General features: G+C 47.1%; 1 protein-coding gene across 3 annotated transcripts in view; it reads right to left on the bottom strand.

Moving 5' to 3' along the window:
* KIF4A (kinesin family member 4A) overlaps positions 1-23,616 on the bottom strand; it is a 93,753-nt gene that overhangs the window by 39,178 nt on the left and 30,959 nt on the right. For all 3 annotated transcript variants that reach the window (XM_073556128.1, XM_073556126.1, XM_073556127.1), the window contains exons 17-26: positions 18,977-19,121; positions 18,290-18,400; positions 18,120-18,203; positions 17,925-18,038; positions 10,624-10,779; positions 10,228-10,322; positions 10,006-10,138; positions 7,684-7,854; positions 2,425-2,544; positions 1,963-2,040 (exon numbers count right to left, since the gene is read on the bottom strand). In XM_073556128.1, the coding sequence (XP_073412229.1) occupies positions 1,963-2,040; positions 2,425-2,544; positions 7,684-7,854; positions 10,006-10,138; positions 10,228-10,322; positions 10,624-10,779; positions 17,925-18,038; positions 18,120-18,203; positions 18,290-18,400; positions 18,977-19,121 (1,207 nt within the window). The remainder of the gene's footprint in view (positions 1-1,962; positions 2,041-2,424; positions 2,545-7,683; positions 7,855-10,005; positions 10,139-10,227; positions 10,323-10,623; positions 10,780-17,924; positions 18,039-18,119; positions 18,204-18,289; positions 18,401-18,976; positions 19,122-23,616) is intronic.

The following is a 23,616-nucleotide window of genomic DNA, read 5'->3' as shown; positions in this document are numbered from 1 at the left end:
CCTGCTGACACTAAGCAAAACTGATTGTCCTACAGCCGGCCGGAGGGGTGTATACTGTGGAGACGGAGTTAACATTTTTTTCATGGCATAGTGTCAACCTCCTAGTGGCAGCAGCACACACCCACGGTTCCTGTGTCCCCCAATGAGGCGAAAGAGAAAAACAGTGTTGGGAGAGTCATGATATGGGTTTCGTCCCAGCCATGCGCTGCTTACAAGCATTAAGCAGTTGCTGGCACCGGAGCAGGACAGTGTAATGGTTTGATCTTTTCTGATGGGGCCATGCATACGAGGACCAGGATGGGGGCCATGCATACCAGGATAGGGATGAGGGGCCATGTGTATCAGGATGGGTATGAGGGGACCATATCTACCACGACAGGGGATATTAAGAACAGAATTGACCACATTTTTTGCTTCAGGTTTTTTTTTCCTAATTTCCTCCTCTAAAACCTATGTGCGTCTTCTAGTCTGAAAAATACTGTACTTGAAAACGTTTAACTATTACTATAGTACAAGATAGGTTGTTAACCTATAAATGATAGTGAAAAAGCTAAAATGCCTAATTTTTTTTTCTTTTCCTGTAAAATTTGAAAAATTTTATATAAAAATTACAATTAAAAAAAAAAAAAAAAAAACACTTAAACCATTCCGCCACATCACGGTGACCCGATTTGCGATAGTCCTAACCTCTAGTATAAAAACCTTACCATTTGTCAAGTGACTGACATGTGTTTTTTGTTTTAATCAAAATTATGATTACTAAGCATTCTGTTTTCATGCACTATTGGTATTTACTTACTGCAAGGAATTTGTTCATTTTGCTTGCTTATATTCCAGTTCATCTCTTTAGCTTTTTGACTTTGACAAATGCCAGAACATTACCTGCCTCACTCCATTGTGCCAAAGGATATTTCTCAAAATCTGGACTAGGTTTCTTCAGTTACAGTGAAAGACAATCTTAGTGCTTCAGCATGCAAGATATTTTGGACAGTTGCATACTTTTAAGGTTGTGGTAATAGTTTGGAGAAGATCCTTCTCAGTTCCCCATGAGTGTGACCAATGCACAAAGCAAGGTCCGTAAAAGGTATGATTGGGCGAGTTTGGTAGTGAAGAACTTGACTGGCGGCACAGCACCCTGACCACAGCCTGATATAACACCTTTGGGATGAACTAGAATGGAGATTACAAGCCCATCCTCATCATTGGTGCCTGATCTCGTAAAAACTCTTGGATGATGGGGTAAAAATCCCCTCAGACACTGAAAAGAGTGAAGCTATTACAGCTGTAAAACGGAAATTCCATATTAAAAAGGGTTCTACAGGAAATTTAAAATAATGCACATTTTAATATTAAACATTTTTCTAAATAACCATTTAGGAAAAAGTTATTCTTTATATAGTGCACTCTGTCAGGATTTCAAAGATGGCAACTGCAATGCCATATATCACTGTGCAGCCTGTCCTAGATTTCAGAAGACGCGCAGTAGGACGGTCTGTGCGAAGCACAAGACATTAAGACCGTCAGGCTGACTGGGATGGATGTTCATTCTTGGTCACATAAAGAAAGAGGTTTATCTTCTCCTTTACTCCTCTCCACTCAGTGTCCTGTCAGGTGGACTGTACTGAGGAATGTGCGGTCACTGTGTCTGACCGGACGCTGCGCTGACATGACGTCTTGCTCGTGCTTCATGCAGACCGTTCTACTGTGTGTCCTCTCAAATCTAGGACAGGCTACACAGTGGTTGTTGCCATCTTTGAAATCCTGAGAGTGCAATAGATAAAGCATACAGCTGTGGCAAAAAGTAGAGTATTATAATATATACACAGTAGTTTTACTTGGTCTACAGAAAACTATTTTCAAATGTGTTTTTAAATGTTATTTTTAAAAAGATTATCCAGCTATTTGATACTGGTGACTTGTGCTTACAACTAAGAGGTTCACAGCTGCGGTATTCTCACTTACTTGTTTGTACACATCATTTTCTTGGATAAGTTGCTGGTTTTTCTCACAAAGCTCCTTCATTTTTTCAATTTCTTCATCCTTAAAAAAGAGACAGAATTCTTTAAAATAAGCAAAGTAAATATATGAAACTCCTTGTTTTTTTTTAAAGGATTAATAGTAGGAGATAGAAACTGATATAAAGTGCACATCTTTAGAAGTTTGTGAAGGATGATGAAAATTGAATGCATAGTTGTCCTTTTCATATACACGACAACCTTACACTTGCTGTGGTCTTTCAGAACATTGTCCTTGGTAGAAATACTTAATTTAAGGTGGCACTGTCTTACCAGTAATCTCATCCCCCCATCAATCCCATAGTGTAATCTGCACAGGAGCTTCATTTCGCAGTAACCTGGTAGTTTCCCACTTGCATACCTTGCACCAGTGTCTAGAAGCCACTTGTTGACACAATGAATGAATTACCTGGAATTTCAGCCTCTCCAACAGCTGTTTCTCCCTCTCAGTCACTTCGTCCTCAGCAGGTTCTTCTACTTCTGAGACAATTGGTTGCTTCTGCTGTAACTGACTCAGCAAGTAAAGAATCTGAAGGAACAAAATATGGATGCCGGGAGTTGAAAACTTGAAATCAGCAGTTTTCGCCATTTCCCCACCCCTGCTCTTAAAGGGAATCTGTCACTTACTTTTTCGTATATAAGCTGCGGCCACCGCTATCAGGGGCTTATCTACACCATTCCGTAATGCTGTAGATAAGCCCCCGATGTAACCTGAAAGAAGAAAAACAAGTTAGATTATGCTCACCCGGGGGTCCGGTCCGATGGGTGTCGCAGTCCGGCGCCTCCCATCTTCTAGCGATGACGTCCTGCTCCTTGCTTCTGTCGCGCTCCTGCACAGGCATACTTTATCAGCCCTGTTGAGGGCAGAGCAGAGTACTGCAGTGCGCAGGCACCAGAAAGGTCAGAGAGGCCCAGCGCCTGCACACTGCAGTACTTTGCTCTGCCCTCAACAGGACAGATAAAGTACGCCTGCGCAGGAGCGCGACAGAAGCAAGGAGGAGGACATCATGGCTAGAAGATGGGAGGCTCCGGACCGCGACACCCATCGGACCGAACCCCCGGGTGAGTATAATCAAACTCATTTTTCTTATCTTTCAGGTTACATCGGGGGCTTATCTACAGCATTACAGAATGCTGTAGATAAACCCCTGATGGCGGTGGCTGCAGCTTATATACGAAAAATAGGTGACAGATTCCCTTTAACCCCTTCACCCCCAAGGGTGGTTTGCACGTTCATGATCGGGCCAATTTTTACAATTCTGACCACTGTACCTTTATGAGGTCATAACTCTGGAACGCTTCCATTGATCCCGGTGATTCTGACATTGTTTTCTCGTGACATATTGTACTTCATGTTAGTGGTAAAATTTCATTCAAATAACTTGAGTTTATTTGTGAAAAAAATGGAAATTTGGCAAAAATTTTGAAAATTTCGCAATTTTCCAACTTTGAATTTTTATGCCCTTAAATCACAGAGATACGGCACACAAAAAACTTGATAAGTAACATTTCCCACATGTTTACTTTACATCAGCACAATTTTGGAACCAAAATTTTTTTTTGTTAGGAAGTTATAAGGGTTAAAAGTTGACCAGCGATTTCTCATTTTTACAACACCATTTTATTTTTAGGACCACATCACATTTGAAGCCACTTTGAGGGGTCTATATGATAGAAAATACCCAAAAGTGACCCAAAAGTGACACCATTCTAAAAACTGCACCCCTTAAGGTGCTCAAAACCACATTCAAGAAGTTTATTAACCCTTTAGGTGCGTCACAGGAATTTTTTTGAATATTTAAAAAGAAATGAACATTAACTTTTTTTCACAAAAAAAATACTTCAGGTTCAATTTTTTTTATTTTACCAAGGGTAACAGGAGAAATTGGACTGCAAAAGTTATTGTGCAATTTGTCCTGAGTACGCTGATACCTGATTTGTGGGGGGGGGGGGGGGGGAACGACTGTTTCGGCACATGGCAGAGCTGAGAATGGAAGGAGCGCCGTTTGACTTTTTCAATGCAAAATTGGCTGGAATTCAGATCGGACGCCATGTCACGTTTGGAGAGTCCCTGATGTACCTAAACAGTGGAAACCCCCTACAAGTGACCCCATTTTGGAAACTAGACCCCCCAAGGAACTTATCTAGATATGTGGTGAGAACTTTGAACCCACAAGGGCTTTACAGAAGTTTATAACGTACAGCGGTACAATTAAAAAATCATATTTTTTCCACAAAAATGATCTTTTCACCCTCAATTCTTATTTTTCCAAGGGTAACAGGACCCTAAAAGTTATTGTGCAATTTGTCCTGAGTACGCTGATACCCCACATGTGGGGGTAAACCACTATTTGGGCGCATGGCAGAGCTCAGAAGGGAAGCAGCGCCATTTGACGTTTTTGGCTGGAATCGAGATCGGACACCATGTCGCGTTTGGAAAACTCCTGATGTACCTAAACAGTGGAAAGCCCCCACAAATGACACCATTTTGGAAACTAGACCCCCTAAGGAACTTATCTAGATGTGTGGTGAGCACTTTGACCCCCCCAGTGCTTCACAGAAGTTTATAATGCCCGGGCGTGAAAATAAATAATTCGTATTTTTTCCACAAACATGATCTTTTAGTCACCATTTTTTTATTTTCCCAAGGGTACCAGGAGAAATTGGACCCCAAAAGTTGTTGTCCAATTTGTCCTGAGTATGCTGATACCCCATATGTGGGAGAAAACTACTGTATGGGCACACGTCGGGGCTCGGAAGGGAAGTAGTGACGTTTTGGAATGCAGACTTTGATGGAATGGTCTGCGGGTGTCATGTTGCCTTTGGAGAGCCCCTAATGTACCTAAACAGTGGAAACCCCCCACAAATGACCCCATTTTGAAAACTAGACCCACTAAGGAACTTATCTAGATGTGAGGTGAGCACTTTGAACCCCCAAGGGCTTCACTGAAGTTTATAATGCCAGGGCATGAAAATAAAAAAATCGTATTTTTTCCAGAAACATGATCAATTAGTCCCCAATTTTTTCATTTTCCCAAGGGTAACAGGAGAAATTGGACCCCCAAAAGTTGTTGTCCAATTTGGCCTGAGTACGCTGACACCCCATATGTGGGAGAAAACTACTGTATGGACACACGTCGGGGCTCGGAAGGGAAGCAGTGACGTTTTGGAATGCAGACTTTGATGGAATGGTCTGCGGGTGTCATGTGCGTTTGGAGAGCCCCTGATGTACCTAAACTATTGAAACTCCCCACAAGTGACCCCATTTTGGACGCTAGACCCCCCCACGGAACTTATCTAGATGTGTGGTGAGCACTTTGAACCCCCAAGTGCTTCACAGAAGTTTATAACACTCGGACGTGAAAATAAAAAAGTCATTTTTTTCCACAAAAATGATATTTTTGCCCCAATTTTTTATTTTCCTAAGGGTAACAGGAGAAATTGGACCCCAAAAATTGTTTTGCAATTTGTTCTGAGTAGGCTGATACCCTACATGTGGGGGTAAAACACTGTTTGGGCGCATGGCAGAGCTTGGAAGGGAAGGAGCACCATTTGACTTTTTCAACTCAGAATTGGCTGGAATTGAGATCAGACGCCATGTTGCATTTGGAGAGCCCCTGATGTGCCCAAACAGTGGAAACCCCCAATTATAACTCCAACCCTAACCCCAACACACTCCTAACCCTAAGGCTGTGTGCACACGCTGCGGATTTTGCTGCGGTTCCGCAGCGGTTTTGGCTGCTGCGGACCCGCAGCAGTTTCTGCTACGGTGTACAGTACCATGATTCCCTATGGGAATCAAAAACCGCAGTGCAGACGGTGCGGAATTTTCCGCGCGAATTATCTGCGGTTTTCAATCCGCAGAAAGAATTGACATGTCAATTCTTTCTGCGGATTCTCCTGCGATTTGCCATCTCCTCTATTGAGGAGATGAAAAACCGCAGGACAAAACCGCAGAGCAATCCGCAGGTCTTTTGACCTACGGTTTCACCTGCGGATTTTACAAAATCCGCGCGGATGAATCCGCACCTAATCCGCAGCGTGTGCACACAGCCTTACCCTAACAGGAAAATGGAGATAAATACTTTTTTTTTAGTTTTATTATTTTTCCCTACCTAAGGGGGTGATATCGGGGGGGGGGTTTGATTTACTATTTATGGCGGTTTTTATGTTTGGCGGCTGTCACATGCTAAAAGACGCTTTTTATTGTAAAATAGTTTTTGCATCACCACATTTTGAGAGCTATAATTTTTCCGTATTTTGACCCACCGAGTCGTGTGAGGTCTTATTTTTTGCGGGACGAGTTGACGTTTTTATTGGTACCATTTTCGGGCACGTGACATTTTTTGATCGCTTTTTATTCCTATTTTGGGACGCAGAATGAACAAAAACCAGCGTTTCATGAATTTCTTTTGGGGGGGTGCGTTTACACCGTTCCGCGTGCGGTAAAATTGATAAAGCGGTTTTATTCTTCGGGTCAGTACGGTTACAGCGATACCTCATTTAGGTCTTTTTTTGTGTTTTTGTCGGTTTTATGCAATGAAAACTATTTTATATAAAAAATAATTATTTTTGCATCGCTTTATTCTGTGAGCTATAACTTGTTTATTTTTTCGCTGATGATGCTGTGTGGCGGCTCGTTTTTTGCGGGACAAGATGACGTTTTCAGCGGTTCCATGGATATCTATATGCGTCTTTTTGATCGCGCGTTATTACACTTTTTGTTTGGCGGTATGATAATAAATCATTTTTTTGCTTCGTTTTTTATTTTTATTTTTTAAGGGGTTCGCTAAAAGGGTTAACTAATGGGACAGTTTTATAGGGCGGGTCATTACGGACGCGGCGATACCTAATATGTGTACTTTTATTGTTTTTTTTTATTATTTCCAAAAAATGGATTTATTGAAGGAATATTTTTTTTTTTCTCTAATTTATTTGGCGATTTTTTTTAATTTATTTTTACATTTTTTTTTAATTTTTTTTTTTTACTTTATTACATAGTCCCAGGTGGGACATCACTGTCCTGTGACAGATCGCTGATCTGTCACATCACAGATCACTGTGACAGATCAGCAATCTGTCACAGGCATTGAAGAAGACTTCCTCTTGCCTGCGCTTTGCAGGCACTGAGGAAGCCAGCTTCCTCAGGTCCCCGAAGGCCCCCGTCGCCATCTTGGATCCGGGGGCCTGGAGGATAGGAGCCCCCCGCAGCAGCGCTGCACATTGCGCTGCCGTGGGGGGCTCAGGGAAGCACGGAGGGAGCCCCCTCCCTGCCGATGCTTCCCTTTAACTCCCGGTACACCGCGATCATGTTTGATCAAGATGTACAAGGGGTTAACGTGTCGGGGGCGGTCCGTGACCGCCCCTGACACATAGTGCCGGGTGTCAGCTGTGATAATCAGCTGACACCCGGCCGCGATCAGCGGCGCTCACCAACCACGTGGGCGCCGCTGATCGCGGTAGACGTACTATCCCGTCCACGGTCATACGGGCCCGGGTACCGTGGACGGGATAGTACGTCGGATGTCAGGAAGGGGTTAAATACCTTATTCTACTTTTGGACAAACCATCTAAGATGTTAACTATTGAAAAGTAAAAGACAAAAACAAGGATTCATAAGAATTTACCAAACTAAAAACTCTAACAAGGTCAGAAAATAAAAAGGTACCTTCTGCTGGTGCTGCTGCTCCAGCTCTACAAGCTGGCTCTGGTGCTCCGTCTCCATTTCAGCCATCTGATTCCGTTCTTCAAATATTATCTTCTGCATGTCCGCAGCATGAGCCTTGTTTTGTTTAAGGCTGCTCTCCAATTTACTGATCTGAACTTTGGCAGAAACCAGCTAAAAATATTGTAGAAAGAAAGCGAGAAGAGAAGAAAAAAAAAAAAAAAAAAAAAAAAAAGCAAATAAGAATGCCATTAAGACAAAACTTCCAGCTGATTTTTCAGAATAGTTACACTGTATACGTACAAGATGACCACCGCTGTATCTGGCCATGACGTAATGGTGTCCGGCAGTTTTCTCTCTCACTAGACGCCTCAGCAGTTTCTCCTTGTGCCTTTCTGCTTTAGTTTCCCCCCATATGCTCATCCCTCCACAATCCATAGGCCTAGTCAGGGTGTGTAATTTTATGCCTCACTGCAGTCAGATTTGTAGCCCCCTAGTCTTCTCCATCTACACCTTCGGCCTGGGACAGCTCATAAAATCCCACGGTTTGCAGTATCACCTCTACGCCGATGACATGCAGATCTACCTATCTGGACCTGACCTCACCTCCTTACTGACCAAAATCCCACAATGTCTGTCTGCTATCTCAGCCTTCTTTTCTGCTCGCTTTCTCAAACTGAACATGGACACAACAGTATTCATCATCTTTCCCCCATCTCACTCTACCCCTCCACCAGACCTGCACGCCCTTATCTCCCGCCTCGACTACTGCAACCTCCTACTCTCTGGCCTCCCCTCTAGCACCACTCCAGTCCATCCTATACTCTGCTGCCCGACTAATCCACCCGTCTCCCCAGCCTCCCCCCTATGCCAGGCCCTTCACTGCCCAGGGGCTCCAGTTCAAAACCCTAACCATGACATACAAAGCCATCCACAACCTGTCTCCTCCATGCATCTGTGATATAGTCTCCCGCTACCTACCCGCACGCAGCCTTCGATACCATCAAGATCTTCTCTACTCCCCCCTTATCTCTTCTTCCCACATCCGCATTCAAGAATTCTCCCGTGCTTCCCCCATACTCTGGAACACCACATTAGACTCTCACCAACAACGGAAACCTTCAAAAAGAACTTGAAGACCCACCTGTTCCGACAAGTCTACAGCCTGCAATGATCCCCAGTCTACTGAACCACCGCACAACCAGCTCTACCCTCTCCTACTGTATCCTCACCCATCCCTGTAGACTGTGAGCCCTGGAGGCCAGGGTCCTCTCTCCTTCTGTACTTGTGTGTGCCTTGTCTTGCACGTTTATTGTACTTGTCTATATTTCCCCTTTTCACATGTAAAGCGCCATGGAATAAATGGCGCTATATAAGTGTATAATTATTATTATTATATGATCAGTGTAGGAGACAAAGTAACAGATTAGTTACTATTCCACCTCTTAAAGGCATTGGGCTCTACTTTTCTTCTTATTGATGGTCCATCATTAGGATACGCCATAAATATCTGATCAGTGGGGGGATATATCGGATGAATAGGGGGCGAACCGGCAGTACCCAGCCATGACCATTATGTTCCTGCAGCATCTGAGTACTTCTAGATGTGTCTCTTTAAAGGGGTTGGCCAATTTTTAATTTTTATCTCCCTGTCCTCAAAAGAGTCAGATGTTTGATCTTTCCAGGGCGTTTTTTTTTATGGCGTTAAAGGGGTTGTTCACTACTAGGACAAATCCTTTAACTAAATGTACGGCTCAGATAAACTAAAGCCTATACTCACCTCCCGTGCCGGCTCCGTTCCAGATGCAGTGATGTGGTGTTGTGACACCTGATGCCGGTGCCCAAACAGCGCTAGCGTCACTGTTTCCACCTTCGCACAAACTGAACATGGAGTATGCCAGGGCTGCAGCTCATCGAGATTTCCTCTTCATGTTCAGTTTGTCTGAAGGCGGATACAGTGACGATTGGGCACCGACGTCACAACATCTGCATGATAGCAAGTGCAGACATCGCGAGAACTGCACCGGCATAGATGTGTGAGTGTAGGCTTTATTATTTTATCAGGGCTGAACATTTAGTTTAAGAAAGGGTTGTCCTAGTAGGGGACAACACCTTTAATTGTACTGACAGCATAACATGGATTGCACATTATTGTAGGTTTCATTCCTAGTGTGTTATACTCAGCAGTGTGAACACGCGTGCTCCCGGGGATCATGTGAGATTGTTAAGTCACACGAGCCCTGAACCCAGTCAGTGCAGACGTCACTGTCCCCGCCTTCGGATGAACAAGTAATCAACAGAAAGTCATTGCACAAAATAACGTACCTCCCCCATTAAGTATTTCAGGGCACACTTTGCTTCCATGATGTTAGTGATGGTCTCCCATCGCTGTTTCACTCGCTCTTCCTCGCTGTCAGCATCCAATAACTTTTGCTGTAGATCCGCTATCTGGGCGCTCCTGTAGGACATCATATTGTATTATAGCAGCACGCAAAAAAAAAAAAAAAAAAAAAATCAACTACTTCTGTCCAGTGGTTAAAGATCTACCTGAGCTCCATTTCAGTCTCCAGACTGTCAATCTGCTTGGTGACTGAAGCTTCTTCCTCCATGCACTCCAGCTCGGCCACGGTGTACGTCCGTCTCTTAAGTAAATCAGAGGATTGGGATTTTTTTTTTAAAAAAAAGGGTAAAATCTATCTATATATATATATCCATCAAGTGAACACCCCAGTAACATCTGCCGTTTTTAGTCCTCCAAAGGGCTCATAGCACCACAAATTACGAACAGATCTACACCCATATATCAGATGAGCTCCCAACCTCACAGGACGGTATTTTTGTAAATCATATTTATGGAAATTTACATTGATTAATACTTTACCACCAAGAAGCAGCTTTGTGTTCCTGAAGCAAAGCTCAGGACCAGTGCGAAATTCTACTTACACGGATTTTGGCGGGTATCCGCTCGCCAGCATCCTTTTTCTGTTTCAGCTGCGCTATGTCATGGGCTAGAATCTTTCTGTCCTCAAGGAGATCATTAAGATGTCGCTGAGCTTCCTCTGTACTCACGAGGACTTCCACCTCATTGCAAAGCCAATTCTGGAGGAAACAAAAACAAGTTCTACCATTACAACAAGATTGTATTCTCCGGCAGAAGGGTGGAAAAGCAATGAACTACTGGAAGGCACAGACTATCCACCGCCACTTCACCACATGGCAAATCAGGCATGGGCAACAGGACACATCCAACCAAAGAGAGGATACTGGGGGCTGAGGAAGTAATCTAATCAGGACCAGCCCAATTAGAATGGTACACGGCCTGGAGAAGCAGCCGCCCCAGTATGGAGATGTTTTCTACATTCCATATCTGCCCCTTTATTAGCAAATTAACAAGAAATTTTTAACATCTCATGTTTACAGCGGAGACCTACTGCAAAATGCGTGTGCACTTTACGCACAAATATACAAAGTACACACATACAGCACTCCGCATAAATAAATACACCCCCTTTGAGAAGATTTTATTCCATATTTCTACACAAGAACCATTTCCAAAATTTTAAGACAGAGTTTTATTAACATCAAAATGTGAATAATGTAACTTTCATGACAAAATATTCAGATTTATTTAACTTAGTTGACAAAAAAAAAAAAAAAAAACACACATACAAACTACTACATCTGGTATTTTGTATGATGCCCATGATTTTTTAATGACAGCCCCAAGTCTTCTGGGCCTTGAATGAACAAGCTGGTGACATACTGTAACATTTATCTTTCTCCATTATTCCAGAACGACCTAGCAGAGCCTGTATGCTGGCTGGAGAGCAATGACAACTTGTCTCTTCAAAATTACCCAAAGGCCCAAGATTGGGTTCAGATCAGGAGACACTTGGCCACTGAATCACTTTTACCCTATTCTTCAGAAATGCAACAGACGTGCGCTTTGCATCTATGTCATGTTGGAAAAACAGGATTTTTGGGTTGCTTACCGTAAAATCTGTTTCTCGGAGCCTTCATTGGGGGACACAGAGACCATGGGTGTATGCTGCTGCCACTAGGAGGCTGACACTATGCACAAAAAAAGGTTAGCTCCTCCTCCGCAGTATACACCCCACCAACCGGCAGGAATTTCCTCAGTTAGTGAGAAAGCAGTAGGAGAAGTAACAGAATAGATTGAAACAGAACAGACAACTCAACTGTACATAACCAACAACATAAGAACAGGAGTTGTAGAACATGGGAGGGTGCTGTGTCCCCCAATGAAGGCTCCGAGAAACAGATTTTACGGTAAGCAACCCAGAAATCCTGTTTTCTCGTTCGCCTTATTGGGGGACACAGAGACCATGGGACGTCCCAAAGCAGTCTCTGGGGTGGGAAACAAACTTCCATCAGGCCAGTGGACTCACCACCGCTGCCTGCAGGATCCTTCTACCTAGGCTGGCCTCCGCTGAAGCGTAGGTGTGGACCTTCTAGAATGTCACAAACGTGTGAACAGATGACCAGGTTGCAGCTTTGCAAAGTTGCAGCGCGGAAGCTCTGTGGCGCACCGTCCAGGAGGCACCCACTGCCCGGGTAGAGTGAGCTCTAATTCCCTGAGGGGCCACTCGATGCTTGATCCGGTAGGCCTCCAAAATTGCCTACCTGATCCAGCGAGCAATAGTAGCTTTGGAGGCTGGCTGACCTTTCCGCGCCCCATCTGGAATGATGAAAAGAGAGTCTGACTCCCTCAAACGAGTCGTTCTAGCTAGGTAGACCTTCTTTGCCCTGACCAAGTCCAGCTTGTTCAAGGAGCGCTCCCGAGGGTGAGTTGGACCCGGACAAAGGACGGGAGAACAATATCCTCATCCAGGTGAAAAGTGGACACCACCTTAGGAAGGAAAGAAAGCAGAGTCCGTAGAACTACCTTGTCCTGGTGGAGCACCAAGAAAAGGGAACGACAAGAAATGGCTGCCAAATCCGACACGCGCCGGATGGAGGTGACGGCTACTAGGAAGGCTACTTTCCATGAAAGGATAGGGAAACTTCCCTGAGAGGTTCAAAGGGAGGACCTTGCAGAACCTCGAGAACCAGATTAAGATCCAATGGATGTACGGGCGCACGGTAGGAGGAGCCGCATGAGCCACTCCCTGAAGGAAGGTCTTGACCCGAGGACGGGAGGCCAGTGTGTTCTGGAACAAAATGGATAGCGCCGAGACTTGACCTTTTAAAGAGCTGAGGGCAAGGCCCGCATCAAGGCCTGCCTGAAGAAACGCCAGAACAGAAAGGGGAGAAAATGATATGGGCGGAATGTTATTGGCCTCACACCAAGTGAAATAGGCTTTCTGGCCCAGATCATGGTATGAATAACCTGATCGCTTCAAAACCTTGGACTCAATAGCCACGCCGTCAAATTGGGCGGCCGAGAATTGAGGTGGCAAATCGGGCCCTGAGACCGCAGATCTGCCCTGTCTGGAACCTTCCAGGAGGAGTCCGCGAGAAGGTTGACGATGTCCGCGAACCAAGACCTTCTGGGCCATGTCGGGGCGATGAGGATGACTGGACTTCCTTCTGCTTTGATTTTCTTCAACAGCTTGGGAAGAAGGGGAAGGGGAGGGAACAGGTAGGGGAGCTCGAACTAAGACCAAGGAATGGTCAAAGCATCGGCGCCCCTGGCGAGAGGATCTCGAGCCCTGGATACAAACTGTGGGACTTTCCTGTTGAGGCGAGACGCCAGCAGGTCAACGTCCGGAGTTCCCGAACGACGGCAAAGCTGATGAAATACATTCGGATGTAAGGACCACTCTCCCGCCGCGGGACTCCCGCGGCTGAGAAAATCGGCAGCCCAGTTGTCCATGCCGGGAATGTGCACCGCGGATATTGGTGGAACTGAAACCTCTGCCGAGTGAAGAATTTTGGACACTTCCGCTAGGGCTGAGGCACTCCGTGTCCCCCACTGGTGGTTGATATCTGCCACCGCTGTGGCAGTCTGTCTGAATATGGATTGGCAGGCCCCTGAGAAGTCTCTCCCAGTGAACGAGAGACAGATAGATCGCCCGTATCTCGATGACGTTGATCGGCAGAGCTGTCTCTATTCGACCACCGACCCTGAACAGTGTGATTGCGAAATATTGCCCCCCCCAGCCGAGGAGGCTGGCATCCGTTGTCACAATCTGCCAGTGAATGAGAAGGAATGACCGTCCTAGGGCAATGAGAGGTGACGTCCGCCACCAAATGAGGGACTGCCTGACCTGGTATGAAAGGCGAATTGGACGATCCAGGGAAAGAACAGACCTGTTCCACAGAGACAGGATGGCCTGTTGGAGGGGTCTGGAGTGAAATTGAGCAAAGGGAATCGCTTCTGTCAACGCCACCATCCTTCATAGAACTTTCATGGTTGTTCGGAGAGATGGAAGTCGTGTGATCTGCAGCGACCGTACATCTCGCTGCAGAGAAACTATCTTCTCCTCTGGGAGAAAAACCGTCGATCGACGAGTGTCGAACAATAGGCCCAGAAACACCAGACGTTGTGTCGGAACAAGGCAGGACTTCTTTTTGTTGACGAGCCACCCAAAATTGGACAGGGTGTAGAGAACGATGGTAAGATTTTGGCGTGCCTGGTGAAAAGACGGAGCTTTGATCAGAATGTCGTCGAGGTACGGAAAAAGAACGAGACCTCTCATCCTCAACAAGGCCATCAACGCCGCCATGATCTTTGTAAAAACTCTGGGTGCGGTGGCGAGACCGAAACGGCAGTGCAACGAACTGGTAGTGGTCCTGGTGAATCGCAAAACGCAGGAATCTCTGATGCCCGGGAAAGATGGGAACATGTAGATAGGCATCTTGAATGTCTATTGAACACATGAACTCCTGCGCCTCCATGGAAGCGATTACCGACCGAAGAGACTCCATCCTGAAATGACGCAATCGGACCCTGTTGTTCAGTAACTTGAGATCCAGGATGGGACGAACTGCACCATCTTTTTTCCACACTACAAACAGGTTTGAATAAAACCCTGTGAAACGTTCTGATTCGGGAGCGGACAAAATCACCCCGGAACTGAGGAGAGAGGTGATGGATGCGAAGAAACCCGGACTAAGGCAGGGTCTTTTGGATGGACTCGAAGAAACGATCCCGGGGACGAGAAACAAACTATCTTGTATCCTGGGGATACAACTTCCCTGACCCAAGCGTCATCTACTGAGGCAAGCCAGACGTCTCTGTAGAAAAGGAGTCAACCGCCCAGTTGGGAAGGACCCTCAGGACTTCCTTGATAGTCATGCTGCTGTGGACCAACCAGATCTGGACCTGGAGGATCTGCCCTGGGATGAGTGAGATCGCCAGGAGGGAGTGGGTCTGAAGGAGACCTTCTTTCTATCCTGGCGTGCCTGCGGCCTCTGTTGGTAGACCGAAAGGGCCGAAACTGACGCCTTAGCGGAGGCCTACAAGGCTTGGACTGAGGAAGGAGGGAACTTGTGCCTCCAGTGGTGTCCCTAATAATCTGGTCCAGCTGGGATCCAAAGAGACGCGCTCCCTGAAAAGGCAGATTGGTAAGGGACTCTTTGAAGACAAATCCGCCTGCCAAGCCTTGAGCCAAATTGTACGCCAGATTGTCATCACGTTGCTGGACGTCTGAGCCGCCCAAGACGCGGCATCCAAGGAGGCAGAGAGCAGATAATCCCCTGCATGGGAGATCTGGTTAGCCAGTTTGGCCGATTGCTCCGGTTGGGCTTTATCTAGGATGCCCTTGCGGAGATCCTCCGCCCAAGTAGCTATGGCCTTTGCTACCGAAGATGAAGCAAAGGCTGGGCTTAGCGCCGCCGCTTCGAATACTGACTTTGCTAGGGATTCTATAATTCTGCCATTAGAATCCTTTAGCGACGTCACACCTGAAATCGGAAGGACCGTGTTGATAAGATAGTCTGGACACGGGAGCGTCTACAGAGGAGGAAGCCGACCAGTTGTCTGTGAGCTCTTTTGAAAATGGATAGAGCACGCCGAGACGCTTCCCTCTTTGAAAGCGTCTGGTCAGATTTTCTCTCTCTCCCTGGTAAGCATCTTGCCAAACTCAGAGTGGGAGGTGAAGACTCTGGAAGGTGTTACTGCCCGTCTGAACGAAACCTCCTGATCCGAGCGTTTCGCAGGGGAGTCTGTATTTCGAAGGTGTGGTTAATCGCAGCAATGAGGTTCTGTACCGAAACCTTCATGTCCGCGTCCTGGTCCGAATCCAGCTCTAAAATCTCTTCGGATGACGCATTCGAGAACGCTTCACCTGACTCGGGTGAGGAGGCACGGGAAGGCGACTGCTGGGAAGGACAATGTGGAGAGACCAGGCCAGGAGAGGATTCCAGCCGGAGATCCTGCCTGGGTCTTTTGCGGCTTCTGCTGGCTGGCTCAGATGGAACCCCTTGCGACCTGCTGGACCTTGCGGAAGTGTCCAGGGGCAACTTATCAAGAACGGCCACTAGGGACAGACACCCTGGTGAGGTCCGCCACTGATTGTGATAAAGAGGCCTAGCCAGGAATGGGGGGGTCCACACTCATGTGGCGCAATAGATGGTTCCTGGACGGCATCGGGCTGAATTGCAGTCTAAACCGAGGGGAGTGGGAAAGTTCTCTGTGCTGGCGGACGGGCACGTTCCGGGAGAAAGAACCCCGAGGAGATGCCGGAAGGTTGAGGGAAAGAAGGCAGAGGAGGGTGTCAGTCTGCAGTTGCAGAGCTACTCACAGTCCGGTGGCCCGAAAGGCGATGTGCCCAGCTCGTCTGAGATGCATGGCCATAGTAGAGGATAACGAGGAACCCCTTTCCGCTGCCCGGTGTCTTCCAAGGCGTCCGGCTGACAGGCTGCAAAGATGGCGGCAGCCTGAGGTAAAAGGAAAGCGCGGTTAAGGAGAGAAGAAGAAGGGCGGAGCTAGCCGCCTGACCCAGAGAGAAAACCGCCCGCTGCCCAGCTACAGACTAGGAGGGTGGGTGGTCCTAGAACGGGCGGGAGAGCAGCCCGCCTATAACAGAGGGCGGGGGGCGTGGCCGCGACGGCCGAGTAGGCCCGAAATGAAGCCAGTGACTAAATTAGTATCGGCGGCCGCCTGTCAGTGCGGGGCGGCGCGGAAGTCCTGCAGCGCTGCCACGGCCACCCAAGAAGAAACCGCCGCCCGAAAAAAGCCCTCAGGATAGAATGAGGAGGGCGGCGGCGGGTGGGGGGGGACAAGGCCCGCGCCGCAGCCGGGGCCTGGCATGTGGCGCAACAGAAAGTGTGGCGGCTGCCGGGAGGCGCAGGCAGCTGAGGACCCTGCGGCACTGCCCTGTGTCGCTCCGAAGAATCCTCCAGTGGTGTCTTCAATAAAGGTACCTTGTAAATCCAACGCTGTCTGAGTCTATTTTCCCAGTGTCCGCGCCTCGTCCGACCGACAGGCTCTGGTAGGCGAGTGGGTGGGAGGCGGGGGAGCAAGGACCATCCATATAGCTGGCACGCACCTGTGCAAAGCTCCTGGTCCAGCTGCGGAGAGCTATGAGGATACGGGGTGGCAGTACACGCCGTACTCAGTCTCTTGTGGGACTACAGATGTGACTATTCACTCTGTATCCCTCCGGGACCCTGAAAAGGAACGACGCACGACGAGGTAGATATGGGTCTAATGAAAGACCCGTGTCCACCTCCTACTGACACTAAGCTAAACTGAGGAAATTCCTGCCGGTTGGTGGGGTGTATACTGCGGAGGAGGAGCTAACTTTTTTTGTGCATAGTGTCAGCCTCCTAGTGGCAGCAGCATACACCCATGGTCTCTGTGTCCCCCAATAAGGCGAACGAGAAAGTGCAAATCTACAAAGTGCAGGTGTGATGGCAGCATCTTCTCTTCGAATATAAATCAGAACATCTGAAGTCATGACACTAGCAATGAAGTTTAACTCCTGACACCAGCAGCGATCACACAGCCACACAAGTACACTGCCACCATCATGTTTTACTGTAGGTTCCATGTATTTTTCTTTGTTCTCCCACCTTTGACACCATACAGTTTTTAAGCGATCAGTTACACAAACATTTATCTTGGTCTCATCACTATAGAATACGAAGTTAAACTGAAAATGTTTTAATGAGCGTTATATTATAAATCTTACTTTCATGTTATGGGTTAAAATAAAGTTGTGTGCAACTCAAGTCTTGTCAAAATTTTGGAAGTGGATTAAAACTGTACTTTTCAAAACTGGCATTGTGCATTAGACAAGTTGACCTCATGAGGATGTTATTTTTCCCCCACTTACCTTGACTCTGGCAGATGCTCCTTCCATGCCTTTGCTCTGGGTATCCTTCCGCCGATCCATAGCTTCCTTCTGTCTCTGAAGAGCTTCCTTTAACCTCTTATTTGCAGTTGCCGCCTAAAAAAAAAAAAAAAAATTTGTATACATCACATCAAAATTATACAATATAATATGGAAGTCATTACCACCGATACTAACCTCTTCTGTTTTCCTGCGTAGGACATTGGCTTGTTTCTGGAAGTCTCTTTCTAATTTGAGGAGTTCATACTGACGTTTACGGTCCTAAGGAAAAAAAAAAGAAAGAAACATGGCTTTATAAGAAGAACAGGACCTCTGTAGACAGATCAGGATACAATGCCTCAATGAACCTTCTCCTTAAGCTGTATCACTTCTTTAGTCTTCTGTTGCTTAAAAGAGCGAAACTTCTCGGCATCTTCCTTCATCTGCCTCATGAGCTGTACTCTCTGCATCTTCATTGCCTGTAGAAAACCATTGGACGTCTGAGTCATGGTATATATTCGAGTTTATACACCAACATGAATAGTGCGGTGATAAGAAATTGATCGATCACCTCCTCGGATTCCTCAAGGTCATTATATACTTGTAAGCCCCATTAAACACCGATCTAAACATCTTTTACCACTATGCATTTTGTTGTTCTTACTTCCCCGGAATATTTGGGAATAAACTGACCCATAAAGTGTCCCGTTTCCCATGCCAACATTGTGTGTCCCTATACAGTCCAATACCATCAGCACCGACTGGACACTGCCAGTATAGGGAAGTATCCGCCCCCACTATTGTCAATCGACGTATAGATTTCTGGAGGAATAAGTCCCAATATCATTGGGATATCAAGTATTTACAGAAATAGGCAGATCAGGGAGCCAACAGGTCCTCTGGATCCTGCCAATTTTTCTGGTCATGCTGACAACAGCTGAAAATCTGTATGATCTGAGACAGATGAGATTGTCAGACATAAATCAGCCTTTTATTATAGGGAGGAGATCCTCTGGCGTTGCGATCTATAGAAAGATTGGCGACACCAGACTCACGTGAATCTCTTGGTTCAGTTTGCCAACAGTTTTCTCAGTGGACTCTCTTAACTTCAGGAGCTTAGATTGCTCATTCAGCTTTTTCTTTAGATCGGCCATTTGACCCTCTAGCTCTTGCAATCTTTTTCGTCTTCGTTCGCTCAGTCTGTAAAAAGATTTTTTTAATTTAAACTTCAAAAACTGTGAAACTCATTGGTTCCCACTTAAATTAACAAAATTTAGCAAAATTGAAGGCATTTTCTTTTAACCTAGAGCTAATTCATCAGTAACCTCAATAAAAACAAAGAACTGTGAGACAGCTAAACTAATGGGACGTAACAGAAGTATAAAGACTGCAAGAGGAAGGGGAGGGAAAACGAAGGAGAAAACAAGACCTCTTCATAACCAGTGAGAAGTCTTGATTGTGCAGAACAGGATGAACATGGACAAACCAAAAACAATTGGCTAAAAACTTGTGCCTTGGTTTTTGGCTTGCATTGGGCCCTTTCCATGCCACAAGGTGGGCCAAGGATGGAAGCTCATTGCTTTTACTTTCAGCTGAATGATGATTAGGTTGGACCACAGTGAAGTCATCTAACTGTCAAGCTGCTCTCAGCCCATCATCAGGTCTTCTCAGCAATAATGCTCAGCCATGGGAAGCCAATAGAGAAGCTGTTCTTCTCAATACTTTCCCAAGATGTCCATTTTGGCTCGATATTAGGCACAGCTTATAGGCCATGATAAAGCAAAGCTTTTATAAACAAAAAAGCAAAGCGAAAGCTGTGAGAAGCAGCTAAATTTTGGCTCAACTATGAGTTATACCAAAATTTTGAAAGTTTTCAAAGTAGATTGGGTGGGAGGAGGGGGTGACACCTCAGCTCATCTAATTCATGGCCAGCTGTGGTGCTCCCTACGCCTACGCCAGAAAGCTCACTCCAGTCCCTAACTGATATAAGATTTCTGGCGTGGCACAGGAATCATGAATGTCTAAGCCCACCATGCCCCCTCATTAAGACTGACGAGAAAAATATAGGGATTTTTGTGTACTCACCGTAAATTCCTTTTCTCTGTGTCCCCCAATGAATGGCTCGCACAGTGGGTGTTATGCTGCTTGCCACTAGGAGGACACCAAGTAAACCAGAAAAAAAGTTAGCTCCTCCCCTGCAGTGTACACCCTCTCGCTGGATGAGATATCTCCAGTTCAGTGAAAAAGCAGTAGGAGCTTAAACAGTCAACAATAACCATAACTATGTCAAAACCTAAGAATGCTACAAATGAGCCAGTAGGTGAAACAGGGCGGGTGCTGTGTCCCCCAATAAATGGCTCGGAGAAAAGGATTTTACGGCGAGTACACAAAAATCCCCATTTCTCCTACGCCTCATTGGGGGACACAGACAGTGCGACGTCCTAAAGCAGTCCCTGGGTGGGGAGCATACATCTGCTAATACCCCATGTACCACTGAGTCAACACTGAGGTAATGCCGATCGCAGGATGCATCTGCCGAGAGCTGCATCCGCAGAGGCCCGAGAATGAATTTGGTAATGATTTGTAAAAGTATGCAGACTGGACCAAGTCACAGCCTTACAGACCTGTTCTGCCGAGGCCTGGTGCCGAATGGCCCAAGAGGCGCCCACTGACCGGGTAGAGTGCGCCTTAATCCCCGCTGGGACAGGCGTGTTCCTTAGACGGTAGTATTCCTGAATCACTGAGCGAATCCACCTGGCTAGCGTTGCCTTTGAAGCGGCTAGACCCTTTCTGCCCTTCTGGAAGAATGAACAGGGCATCTGACCTGCGGAAGGGAGCCGTCCGCGAGATGTACCGTCTCAGCGCCCTAACCACATCCAGGGTGTGGAGGGGCCTTTTCAATGCGATGGACTGGCACCGGACAAAAGGAAGACAAAAAATTTCTTCGTTGAGATGGAAAGAGGAGACGACCTTGGGCAGGAAGGACGGGGACGTCTTGAGAACTACCTTGTCCTGATGAAAATTCAAGAACGGAGCGCGGCAGGACAGGGCTGCCAATTCAGAAACTCGTCTGATAGACGTAATTGCCACTAGAAAGACCACCTACCAAGAGAGGACAGACAATAACACGTCCTGCAGCGGTTCGAAAGGGACCTCCTGTAAGGCCCCGAGAACCAGGTTAAGGTCCCATGATTCCAATGGCCTTCTATAAGGAGGCGCGACATGGGAAACTCCTTGAATGAACGTCTTGACTTGAGGTTTGGTGGCAATTTTGCGTTGGAAAAGCACTGACAAGGCAGAAATTTGGCCCTTGAGCGAGGTAAGCGCGAGGCCTGAGTTTATTCCAGATTGAAGGAACTCCAATATGGCCGGAATGGAGAACATCAGAGGGGATCGACCATGATCCTTACACCATGAAAAGAAGATTTTCCAGGTGCGGTGATAGATACGCCTGGACACAGGCTTCCTAGCACTAATCATGGTGGGAATCACATCGTGAGAGAACCCCGCCTGTGCTAAAATCCAGGATTCAACGGCCATTCCGTCAATGACAGGACCCCGGAGTTCTGGTGGTATATCGGGCCCTGAGAAAGCAGATCCGTGCGATCCGGAAGTCGCCAGGGGACATGAGCGACTAGTTGTATTAGTTCTGCATACCATGCTCGGCGCGGCCAATCTGGCGTGACTAGGATCACTGGTACACCCTCCGCTCTGATCTTCTTGATGACCCTCGGAAGCAAGGGAAGAGGGGGAAAGATGTACGCAAACCGGAACCGGTGCCATGGCAGAACTAGGGTGTTAACTCCGATGACGCATGGATCGGGCAATGAACAGAGGCACCTTGTTGTTTAGTCATGAGGCCATGAGGTCCACATCCGGAGTCCCCCAACGACGACAAATCTGCTGAAAGACTTCCGGATGAAGAGACCACTCTCCCGAGGCAATGCCTTGGCGACTGAGGAAATCTGCCGCCCAATTTTCTATGCCCGGGAAGTGGATTGCTGAGATGGATGGATGAATGGTTGGTCTCGGCCCAATGGAGAATGTGACTCAATTTGTGCATTGCCATCCTGCTCCGGGTACCTCCCTGGCGGTTGATATACGCTACAACCGTGGCGTTGTCAGATTGGATCCTGATGGGGTGGACCTGCGAGGAGATGGTGGAAACTCCGTAGAGCAAATCTGATCGCTCGTATCTCCAAAATGTTGATGGGGAGACATGACTCTCGGGGCGACCAACGACCCTTTGCTGTGTGGTGACGAAAGACCGCACCCCAGCCGAGAAGACTTGCGTCGGTGGTTACAACCAACCATCTTACAGGGAGAAAAGACCTCCCTTGATTCAGTGAGGACCTCAGTGTCCACCACATGAGGCTTTGCCTGACCCGCAGGGACAGAAGGATCAGACGGTCCAGGGACAACGGGTTCTTGTCCCAAGCTAACAGCAACACATGTTGTAAAGGATGGAGATGGAACTGCGCAAATGGAACTGCTTCCATCGCAGCTACCATTTTTCCGAGAACTCTCATGCTGAAACGAATGAAGTGAAGCTGCACGGGAAAGAGTGCACACTGCCTGTTGTAAGGCTTGTGTCTTTTCTGGAGGGAGAATGACCAACCCGCGGGAAGTGACAAGATCATTCCTAAAAAGGAAATCTGTTGAGCCGGTCTCGGGGGAAGACTTTGCGACGTTTATCTTCTACCCCAGGCGCGAAAGTGTATTTACTGTTATATCCACGGATTCCTCGCAGGCTGGAAGGGACGGACCCTTGATGAGCAGGTCGTCCAGATACGGTAACACCACTACTCCCCGAGAGTGGAGAATGGCTATGACAGTCGCCATTACCTTGGTAAAGGCCTTGGGGGCAGTGGCGAGTCCGAAAGGCAAGGCAACAAACTGGAAGTGTTCCTCGTGAATTGCAAAACGCAGGAACTGCTGGTGAGAAGGGCAAATTGGAATGTGAAGCTAAGCGTCCTTGATGTCGATGGATGCTAGGAACTCTCCTTTTTCCATGGAGGCGACAACTGATCTGAGAGATTCCATTTGGAATCACCGAACCGTGACAAACTGATTTAACAGTTTGAGATCCAGAATGGGTCACATTGACCAGTCTTTCTTTGGAACCACATAAAGGTTTGAATAAAATCCTCAACCTTTCGTGATGAGGGACCGGAATGATGACTCCGTCCTTTAAGAGAGCCTGAACAGCCTGAAGGAAGGCTCTTGTCTTTCCCTTGGGGGAGAGGAAAGGAAAAAGCGAGTTGGAGGGGGAGAAGAAAACTATCTTGTATACGGAGGACACCAGCTCCCTGACCCACTTGTCATGGACGACCACGAGCCAGGTGTGGCTGAAGGAGAGTAGGCGACCGCCTGCTCTGTCGGCGTCCGCCGGATACTGCAACGAGTCATTGGGTAGAAGATCTATGAGATCTGGCTCCCCTGGATCCAGAAGCCCTAGGTCTGGGTTTCCAGAAACGGTTAGGTCTGTATGAGACCTGGGAGCCTCTGTCTCCGCGCGGAGACGGACCTGATCCGGAAGAGAAGGTAGGAGGAGGACCAACCGGAGTTGTTGCGAAAAGATCGAAAGCGCGTCAGCTGTTGGTTGCGAAACGGCCGAACAGCCTTTTGTTGAGGAAGGAGTTTACTTTTTCCTCCGGTAGCATCAGAAATAAGCTGATCCAGTTTCTCTCCAAAA

The sequence above is a fragment of the Dendrobates tinctorius genome, unplaced genomic scaffold (assembly GCF_039654945.1).
Source record: "Dendrobates tinctorius isolate UK_male_01 unplaced genomic scaffold, ASM3965494v1 ptg000231l, whole genome shotgun sequence".
Lineage (NCBI taxonomy): Eukaryota > Metazoa > Chordata > Amphibia > Anura > Dendrobatidae > Dendrobates > Dendrobates tinctorius.
Note: the sequence above shows the minus strand (reverse complement) of the source record. Positions and strands in the feature narration are given on the sequence as shown.